This window comes from Mya arenaria, chromosome 5 (assembly GCF_026914265.1).
Source record: "Mya arenaria isolate MELC-2E11 chromosome 5, ASM2691426v1".
NCBI classification, from domain to species: Eukaryota; Metazoa; Mollusca; class Bivalvia; order Myida; family Myidae; genus Mya; species Mya arenaria.
The window spans coordinates 64383238-64394947 of record NC_069126.1 but is presented as its reverse complement, the minus strand read 5'-3'; the positions used below and the strand labels follow the sequence as shown (position 1 = coordinate 64394947).

The following is an 11710-nucleotide window of genomic DNA, read 5'->3' as shown; positions in this document are numbered from 1 at the left end:
TCCTACAAATATAAGGAAAATCACGCTTGGAGAAAGAACTGTCTCGCTCACAATGTTTAAAATCATCACAATAACCATTACAAACGTATATGCTGTGCTTAGTATTGCGGCCACAAGGAGTTGCTTTTTCTGAGTTACTGTCAGGTATAACACTGCGAACAAAACTACCGGAGTCACGGCTACGAAAAATGCATTCCATGGCTTCAAACTTAATACTGAACTAAATGACCCTGCTATCATAACAAGGACAGTTCCAGGAGCTAATACACTTGTTACATCCAGTACTAATTGATAAAGCATAAAGAAATGGTTGATTTCTCTGTTGTTTTGGACTATTTGTTTCCAACAAAGGACCAAGTCAATCATATTTGCCATTGTTGATGGTGACCAGCGCCGTCGTTGTACAAAAAATCCCAAAAGTTTTCTGGCGCAAAAGTTTTTGCATCTGCGGCTGCAGAGTAGTCTATCTTGTATCCTCGTTTAATGAGAAGAGTACAAAGCCACCTATCCTCGCCTTGTTCAAACTGCACAAGGTGTTTTCCCTCCTCTGGCTCTTTAGTGTACGTTATCGTCAACTAGGGCAGAAGCTCGAAAGATAGAAAAGCATCCAGGGCAACATAGCACAGAACCGAAGATATGTTCGCATGCCTTTTGAAGCCAGTGGCCGACTGCATATTCGAATTGTTGGTACCACACCATTGGACCTGAAGTGAATAATTATTGAATGTGAATAAAGACATAAAATGTTACGCAGAAAACTTCTGTAAAATAAGCTATACACATACAATAAAATTAAGGCAGCGTTTTGAATTGCATTTTTAAACTAAATGTTATGTACTAATCAATGAAGTTGTAATATGTCAATAGTTGTTAAGTACATGATCCTATTGGGTGAATCCTGCCACAAACTGCTTCGACACGGTTGTTCATCTTCATTCGATCCATCATTCGTAGAACTGACTTCGGTTCAAAGTCTACATCATCGTCAAGGGTTAGAATGAATGTCTTTTTCAGCTGTTTAACGAATAAGAGTTATCATAAATTACGTCGCAAATTGAATTAAAAAAAAATACCGTTGATTTTAAAGGTCACACAATATTGCACCCTATTTAATAGGTGAATGTCATGATTGACTAAGTTTTCTTTGATCTTTTTTTTATAAATAAAACCCCAAACGGTTTAAAGGATAAACAAAAAAAGGCTTGCCTCGTCTTTAATTGTATCTGGATAGGTCTTTCCCATTTTGTACAACAAACAATAGTACATATACATCACCTGTAATGAAACAAGAAAACGTTAAATGGAAATTAAATACAAGAGAAAACAACTCAGAAAAAAGACTGGTAAATTGTTCTTATATGTTTTCCAACTAAAATGTTTGAATGCGTATGATAGATGATAGATATGAAGGTTATTATACTTGTTGAAACAGCCTGACACAATTACTATTACAATTAAGCTATTACTACATTGGAAACTACAGGGACAAGACAATTCCAATTGATAGTAAAGCCAGGTAGCCATAAACTGCTCATTCTCTCGTAACGTGACACAACGATTCAATAACAAATGCAAAATAAACGTCCAAACCAGACGTAAACAACACAACGCTACCGCACCCACTCTTGTATGTTCAAAAATACACGCACAAGCACACGGACACATGCACTTATGATCGATGTAAATAAATTGTTTACAACTCATGTCGGAAATGACGGTTGTTACCTGCGACCATCGTTTTCGGGCCCTTATCTTTTTCTTATCCTTCAAATGCACCGTCATTTGTGTACCGCCTGGGAGTTGTAGAACGAATTGTCCACCATAAGGGGTCTGAACCACTTTCCTTTGGAATGTTTTATTCCACTTCACGAGCTCCTTGACTTTCAACACGGATCTGCTCGTAGAAATATGATTTATACGAAATAATTTTCTACGTTGTGATACGCTTGCTAAAGGTAATCGGAAGCCGCAACGCTAAATTTCGTTAATGGAAGATGCAAACAAATATAACCGGCATTACTTTCAGCATCTTATATGTTTGAAAACTAACAAGCATATTTACTGAAAATATGTCAACAAAAAACCCACTTCTTAAAGGGGCTGTACTCCGTATGATAAAAAACGAGAAAAGAGAAAATTGTCGAAAACTGACATAAACTTGGTAAGGATGTGTACAATGCATTGAAACTTACTAACTGAAGTACCACATAGTTTACAATTAATTAAAAAAATTGCAGTTTTTTTCGTATGTGTCTATTAAAAATGATTAAAAGGTATGTCTAATTAGTATAATTCATTCCTGATGCGTAATTGGCTAGTCGATGTTATAACGTGATATAACCAAGTTAGGTATATACCTTACATATTCCAACGGGTTAGGGTAAGCCTTCGTTGCACAGTGGATACAACGCTGGACTGCAATTTGGCGACACCGGTTCGAACCGGTCGCCGACTCGGTTTTTCTTTTACATTTTGGTATTTTTTTTTTATAATTATGATATCAAAGAGTATAACATTTTATTAAATAATTGTCCTGAGATTCGTTACGGAAAACTTTTGTTGGTGCCAATCTGGTGTACAGTCCGTTTAATTTAAAACACGCAAGTAATGCTAACTACATACCCAACAGCCTTTTGCAAACATGACATAAACTGGAGCAGATATTCATTAACCTCACGACCGTTTTTTGTTGAGCAAAATGCATCTTCAAATACTATTTGAACTGAAATAACAAAAAGTTTTCATTGAATATCATTTACATGAAACAATAACAAATAAACGGATTCATTGAAGACTTTATGGAATATACTTACCCTCAATTTGAATTTTATCAGGGTCTTGTGTTTTCTTTTCAGCGTTTTGTTTTCCGTCTTCTGTCCCGATTCCGTCCTCTCCTACAGTGTCAGCTTCCTCTCGAATTGATAAATGCAGATCTAATCTGAAAAATGCGTCAATAGAAAAATAGATTGAATTTTTATGCTACTCAATAACAGTGCATGCATCAAATCTGGTATTGAATAATCAGGCAGTTTATAAATAAAGACCTCTGGACTCGTAACGGTAAGCCATTAGTTGATAAAAGGTGTATAAATGGTCAAAAATTATATTTCAAAATAACATTACTCCAAAATTTTGATCGAATTCTATAACTTTAAACGTTGTTCTCAAAACATGAATAAAATACTGGAAAAAGCGAAACGAGATATCTTGACTTTCTCAAAATAAAAATTATGCAGCATGCTTCGTTACTTTTGAAACGATATCTGATTAAAGAAACATTTCAATTTCCAGCGACAATAAGCACGGCAAAATCAAATGAAAAGGGCAGGTTAAAGTTATCAAACCTGCAAATAGACTTTAGAAGCTGACACATTTCTTGGCATGTTTCGTGCCACATTGTTACGCAGATAATAACTTTTGGAACGTCACTCGATTGTACATTGTTTGTGTGTTGCTCCAATTTGATGGTCATTTCTCCTTTGAAGGAACATATTCAAATCAGGGAAGAAGAAATGGTAAAAACTGCCGGAAAACAACCTGAAATGAAACGTAAAATTCGACGTTGTCATTAACATATTCAAACTTTAAAAGTTTATATGTGTTGATTTGCGTGTAATCTTTAATAAACATTTAAGAAATATGTTTTATTACCGTGAACATAATTCGACTGAGAAAAGGACAACTTTAGATGTAAATATATCATATTGATACTCACAATCTTCTTACATGCGTCTGTAGAATAGTAATATAACAAAATCTTACCTCTCCAGTTTTGCCATTCCCTCGACCCGAGGAACCCAAATGTACCACGTTAAGGTGATAACAGCAATCCAAGCCAAAGCCCAACAAGCGATGAAAAACTCAATTTCATTGTTTCAGATATAAAACATGTCAGGCTTATTCCGGCCATGTGCTCGAAACTCTCAGGAAAGTTATTGCACGAAAGACTAACAACAGCAACTCCATCAATTGTTTGAAAATTGTTGGGTAAAAAGCATTCGTAGAATCTAATGTCACATTTCCATTCTCCTGTTGTGGTACGAGTGTGGAATTTGTTGTTGAATTGTACGCTAAAGATTCGATGTTCTCGTTTGTCAGAGATGATTCAGAATTTTTCTGTTTGTCGACTATTCCTATTAGTTTTATATTTAAATTCAACACTATCGAAATGATAAACAATAAACATATTAACCAACGAACAGTTAATTGAATAAATTCTTGTTTATGTTCTGTCTTGTACTGTTTTTCTTCTATTTTAGATTCACTTGTCTCCGAATGGGAATCTGGTTCACCTGTTGTTTGTTTTGGAACATTTGCAGTTCTTCTTCAGCAAAGAAAATTATCCAAATAGCATACTGACTTACACATTTAAAGAGTTGGTAACGCCCATTTTAGGTGCAAGTCTCTGTCAAATGGTATTAGCCCATTCATGAATAAGAAAACACTCCCTGCCAGTGCCAAAACCGGGAAACCCGCTACACAAAGTTTGAGTAAAGAACCTTTTCTAATACATCGCTTGACCCTGAGCCGACCAATTGTGCTCACGAACTTGCATATGCTTGACATAAGTGGTAGAACTGTTACAACTAAACATGTCCTCAAACTGCCCAGTAATGGAAGGGCATAGATGATCAAATATACCTCTCCAATAGTGCTCACGGCCTGCTGGATAGCTGTCTGAAATGGTCATACAAATGTACCAGGGCTTTATCTCCATTGACTTAAACTGCATATGTTGATAAGTTAAGTCAATTTACATACATTATATGAACTAGTATGTATATTAAACTCGAACATATTATTAATACGAGCGTCATAATTATCTTTTCATTAAAACATTTAATTCATATACAACAAAAACAATCGATTTAGGAAAGACATACCACTAAGTGTTGTCTGTCCAATTAGTCTTCTGATCTTGGAAAACAACTCTCCAAAGAGTAACAAGAGATGTGCAGAATTCAACAAATGCAATGCACACGAGAATTGAAATTGCTTGACTTTTCTTGTTTTCAACTTTCGACTAAAAAGAAATTGAACTTATAACAAGGATTTGATTACTTATTTTTAGCATCTTTTGCAAATGAATCTGAACTAAATGCAGGTAGTCGTTGGTTTATAATATTACTTAGAAAATAAAAGAATTATTTAACCTAAGTTGGCTCGTGAATTAAAGTGGACTAACATACATTAATTCTTTTTACACAGTCCTGCAGTGTAAAATAGGGATTTCAGGACGTACATTTACGATGAAATCATGTATAACCATTATGGACAATTTATGAATATATGTTTTGAAATAACATACATGAGTCCTTAATTACTAGTTTCGAACAATTTCCTTTACCAAACACATATTTCAAGTAGCTTATCTTAATTTTGTTAATATGATTATGTTAATTTTTTAATGTTATATAAGCCTTAACTGCTTGAATTTAAAATCATACCAAATCGCTATGGACTGGAGCATGCAGTTTCTCAGAGAGATTATTCAGAAGGGTCAAGAAGTAAAGCTTGTGCAGTATGCCGCACGAAAGCAGCAATAGCGTCAAAACAATAAAGAGCACAACTCTGCACATTTTTAAAAAATATGACATCGAAGACGGAGGACTTGTTTTCCTTTTTCTTAGTTTCTTTTGGAAGATTCCTAAAAATTAAAGATGTACTGTCACTCACAGATAAGATTTACCACAATTAATGGTATTGTTTTAATACTAAAAAACGGATGAATAAATGTCGAAAACAATGGTTCTTATGAAGGATACCGAGTTTAATTTCAGAAAATTATCATAAAACACGGTATTTCTACCTTATGAGACTATAGACTCTATAGTAGATCACAGTAAATCTTTTAGCATTCACCAATCATTTAATATTTTTTCCGCTTACTGCTATTAAATACACGGTAACAATCTTGTTACCAGTAATTATTTTTTTCCTAAAATGCCTTATTTAGTAAATAGTAAAAGGTTTATCAGTCAATATTGATGTGTGTTATACATGTGTATGTATTGATTTTAAATAAGAGTGTCACTTTAAGATAATGAGAGCTCAAAAACAAACACCTTTTATCACTAAGCTTAGGTTATTGTATTCTCCCTTTTGGTTGCCATGACACGTTTATATATGGTATTCCAATATGAGGAACTAAATGCAATAACAGAATGAAAGCAAATGTATTACCGTATTTCTGATATCCCCTGCAAGTCATCTTTTTCTACTTTAGGGCCTATGTTAACACAAGCGCTTTCGGGGAGCGGACTTCCCTCATCGCCACTCTTTCTCAGCGTGCTCCGCGGCGTCGACCGACCAGAAGGGGGCTGCCGCTGACCGGTCTGACGCGATTGACCGGAAGGAGCCTCCCCCATTCGTTGCTGAGTTTGCATCTCTCGGATTCTAAATTTAGTCAAAAGCATCTTGTTTAATTGTTTTTTTTTGAATTATTTCATCTAGTCCATGTCCATATTTTTACTTCAATCAAACATATAATCATTAGTGGGGGGCTTTATGTTTAAGACATTATAACATCAATCAGAAGAGAACAGAATAGACATTTTATTAAGGCTTGTATAACATATATCGCCTTAAATACATAACCTGTTCGTATATCAGAAATGAAAGTCCAGATTGTGAACATGACCATTTATCCTTTTTTTCACTTTAAAACAAGTATATAGTTATAAAATGCCATTTATTATTTATTTCTCACTAAACATGTGATTTTCACTTCCATTCCGTTCGTTCAAGTCCTCTAAAATACACTGTTTATAATAAGTCCATAAATACAGCTTATTTACATTATTTATGAGTTTTGTCATTTTCATTTACTAATTATTTTATTGTCAGACATTTAATCGAAAATGAATTGGGCAATTATTGACAAAATGATTTTGTTTTAGTAAAATAAAAGAAAGAGTGTTAATATGTAACGTTAAAAATGCTATTTTAACAGTTTAATAAACGTTAATTAGCTTTGAATCGCTTTGATTAATCAGAAAAAATCGAATCTGATTTAACCACGTAGAACTGTTTGCATATCTTAAACTTATGCAATAGCTTTTTATTAAGTAAAAAAAATTACTCCACTAAAGTCCTACTATTCGCCTTGACGTAATTACATACATAATTAAAGGCACCACTCTACGAACAAAGAAATATTGAAATTAAGAAATAGTAAATGATAAAGTAACTTAATGGATAAATTGAATAAATTGACTCATTATATCAATCAATAAATCAATGAATGAATCAGTCAATCAATAATAAATAAATAAATAAATAAATAAATAAATAAATAAATAAATAAATAAATAAATAAATAAATAAATAAATAAATAAATAAATTGATCAGTCAAACAAACAAACAAATAATCAATCAATCGATCAATCAATCAATTAATCAAATTGAATTCAATCAATCAATTAATCAAAACAAATATATAGTCTTTTAAAAAGAGAACACTTACTGATCATTCATGAAATATACCGTACCAAGTCCTGCAAGTGAATGAAATATCTTTTGGATACCCGCTTATTATATACTAAAACATTGTGCTTTCCAAATTCAATATTTTTAGATTTTTTTCAAGGAAGTGTCAGCATTAAATATTTGAATGACCAATTTGTTCTGCATTCTGAACTTGGCTTCGTTACCTTCGATTGGTTAGCTTCAATATATCGGTTTACTTCCTCTTTAAAAAGATCAAATCTTAATTAAAATAATTGATTAGTTATTGTGCATTGTTTACGACGTTCTCAAATACGTTTTAACTGACAAGTTTTTATTACGGCATTTTAAATATGTTCTTAAATACAATATTGTGCGCACATCAACCACCTTGTATCCTTAAACGCTATCTCAATATCGCATGTGTACGAAAGCTCCAGAATTTTCAACACATGACAGTAACTTCGCAACCAAAGAAATTTCAACATTTGGTCATCACAATGATAATTTTTTTTTATATATATAAAGCACACATTTTGCTGCTTTTTCTTTGCTTTCTTTCATGGCATCTATAAATGTATTTTTTGGAACTGACAAGCCATTGTTTTATTCAAAGAAGGTAAGAAGTGCTTGAGCCAAATAGTTAAAGAAGGGTGCTGCTGTTTTTGGTAGCACCCTTCTTAGCATTGACACCATCCTGCCATCATATAATAAATGATTAAGATAATCAAATATTGCTTCAGATTTGATTAAAACTTAAAACATTATTATAATATTCAGTATAAATTCGTACAAACTTGAAATATTTGATATTTGAAGCGCAATATGATCTCAACTAAGCACATTTCCTTATCTACACTTAATAACATTGACTTCGTTCATGACCTCGGTGTCATATTTTATGATTAACAAATTTACATGCTCTGCTATTGAATAAATGCCTTGAGATTTATGCAACCATTTAAAGGAAGTTATATTTCAATGTTAGAACTTTAAATAAAAATCGATGTTGATATTTTTGACAAGCTAGTATACATAGAATATATAAGTTTTTAATAATGAAAATGTGTTACCTTTCTCAGAAGTTGAAAAAGCACGGTTACATGTGTACTCTTTATCCACGGGTTCACCTTCAAATGAAAAATAATTACAATGGAGTTAAAGTAGATGTGCAAATGAAATAAAGAACCGGAAATGACCAAGATAAACATGTAAAACATACACACATACGTATACGGTTTTATATTATGATCATTAAAATGCTCGCTTCGTGAATCGCTTTAATTACGTCTTCAAAATAACTTTTTCAAATATCTGCATCTGGGAAATTTTTAAAAATTAATTTCAACCTTCACATCGGCACCTTTGACAGTCATTTGTATTAGAACTTTCAAAAAATGCAGAGATTGTGTATTTAGTCAATAACACTTTGGCTGAGTGCACCAAATGTTATAATTGGACAAACACTTGGAATGTCTTATACAAATACCGCGTTTGAATTGAATACAAGAAGGGCAATTTTCTGTTTGATATTGAGATTTAATACGTAAATCTTTTCGCCTACTTCAAGATCAAGATCAAGATCAAGATGACACTGAACACACTGGGAATTTATGAAATACGAAACTGTTTCATTAAAAAACGATTCGATCTATAGATTCATTGTATTTTTCATTCAATAACATAAAAACCTGGTCGTTAATCAAGTTCAAAAAGGCCTAAAAACAAGTACATAGTTTTATGACATACACAGCATGTATAAAAACTAAACGTAAAGAACTATTCGTAATTACAAGTCATTTAAATCATTATTTTCCAAAACTGAAACATGTATGTAGGTTATCTTCTTGAAATATTGTTCCGGAAACTATGTTACATTCCATTTGTTTTACCTACCATGTGTATATGACCTTTTATATGTATAAATACATTTGATGACATTTCCTTTCCATGTGCATTATTGCCGCTCATGTTCATTTTTACTTTTCATGTGTATTATTACCATGATAAAATTCGCGTTTGATTTTAAATAATATGCGTGACTTAAATAAGTTTGAACTAAAAAGTGTCCATAGAGGGCGCATAGTAAGTGATATTATGCACCTCGAAATATATCTACATATCACCTCGAACTATACCTACATATCACCTCGAAAAGAATGTACATACCACCTCAAGTGTTTATATATATCACCTCGAAGTGAATATACATATCGCCTCGAAATACACCTACATATCAACACGAAATATACCTACATATCACCTCGAAATACACCTAATATAAACTCGGAATACACTACGTGTCACCCCGAAATATACCTACGTACCACCTCGAAGTCTATATACATATCACCTCGAAATACACTTACATATCAACTCGAAATACACCTACGTATCACCTCGAAGTATACTTACGTATAACCTCGAAATATACCTACGTGTCACCTCGAAATATACCTACGTGTCTGCTCAAAATACACGTACGTGTTACCTCGAAATACACATACGTGTCACCTTGAAATTACATACGTGTCACCTCGAAATACACCTACGTATCACCTCGAAGTGTATCTAAATATCACCTCGGAGTGGATATACATGTCACTTCGAAATATACCTTCATATCAACTCAAAATACACCTACGTGTCACCTCGAAATAAACCTACGTGTCACCTCGAAATACAACATACGTGTCACCTCGAAATACACATATGTGTTACCTCGAATATACCAACATATCACCTCGAAATACACCTACGTGTCACCTAGAAATATACTTACATATCACCTCGAAGTATACTTACATATCACCTCGAAGTATACCAATATATCAATTTTACTACATTTCACCTCGAAATATACCTACATATCACCTCGCAATAAACCTACGTATCACCTCGTATTACACATATATATCACGTTGAAATATACATACGTATCACCTCGAAAAAAGCCTACGTATCACCTCGAAATATTCCTACGCATCACGTCGAAGTATACCAACATATCACTTTGAAATATACGTACATATCACCTGGAAATATACGTACATATCACCTCGAAATATACCTACATATCACCTCGAAATATACTTAATTATCACCTCGAAATAAACCTACATATCACCTCGAAATATACCTACACATCACCTCGAAATATACTTACTTATTACCTCGAAATATACCTACCCATCACCTCGAAATATACTTACTTATCATCTCAAAATAAACCTACATATCACCTTGAAATATGCCTACATATCACCTCGAAATATACCTACATATCACCTCGAAATATATCTACATAATTTTTATCTACGTGAAAAATACATACGCATCACATCGGAATATACCTACATTTCACCTCGAAATATACCCTAATATCACCTCAAAATACACCTACACATCTACACGAACAATACAAACGTATCACATCGGAATATACCTACATTTCACCTCGAAGTATACCCAAATATCACCTCAAAATACACCTACATATCTAACGAAAAATACATACGTATCACATCGAAATATACCTACACTTCACCTCGAACTGTACCTACATATCACCTCGAAGTTTAGCTACATATCATCTCGAAAAATACCTACATATCACCTCGAAATGTACCTACATAACAACACGAATAATACCTATATACATACGTATCACATCGGAATATACCTACGTATCGCCTAGAAGTATATCTACATATCACCTCGAAAATACCTACTTATCACATCAGAATATACCTCCGTATCACCTCGAAGTGTACCTCGGAATATACTTACTTATCACCTCGAAATAAACCTACATATCACCTCGAAATATACTTGCTTATCACTTCGAAATATACCTACGTATCACCTCGAAATACACATACATATCCCCTCGAAATATACCTACATATCACCTCGAAATATACCTTCAGTATACTAACATGCCAACGTGCACTTTTATCTAATTTGAAGTTTAGATGGGGATGAAAACCCATATCTCACGATTTCAAGCGACTGTGACCTTGACCTTTACCAACGTGCATAACTTGATATGCAGACTAACATCATTGCGAAGGATGATGACTCTATCTCAAATGACTTATTAGATAAATGCATCACAAAATTTCAGGCTCAATATGCCTATTTTTATTAATTCAAGGACCATGACGTTGAGCACCACCATAAACACACCCAAAGATTATTTGCTTTTATCTGCAAGAACTCTACTATTAGTGGCGGCAACCACACCCATTACATCAGTAGCGA

General features: G+C 33.4%; 1 protein-coding gene across 1 annotated transcript; it reads right to left on the bottom strand.

Moving 5' to 3' along the window:
- Window positions 1-548: 548 nt before the first annotated feature.
- On the bottom strand, window positions 549-7530 carry LOC128235302 (chitin synthase chs-2-like). The gene is made up of 12 exons (XM_052950116.1): window positions 7467-7530; window positions 6184-6396; window positions 5448-5647; window positions 4884-5023; window positions 3763-4677; window positions 3345-3537; window positions 2814-2938; window positions 2623-2722; window positions 1726-1894; window positions 1207-1275; window positions 879-1014; window positions 549-704 (listed from the first exon to the last, which is right to left on the bottom strand). The coding sequence occupies exons 6-12, from the start codon at window positions 3470-3472 to the stop codon at window positions 556-558; spliced, it is 876 nt and encodes a 291-aa protein (XP_052806076.1). The 5' UTR covers window positions 3473-3537; window positions 3763-4677; window positions 4884-5023; window positions 5448-5647; window positions 6184-6396; window positions 7467-7530; the 3' UTR covers window positions 549-555.
- Between the last annotated feature and the right edge of the window lie 4180 nt (window positions 7531-11710).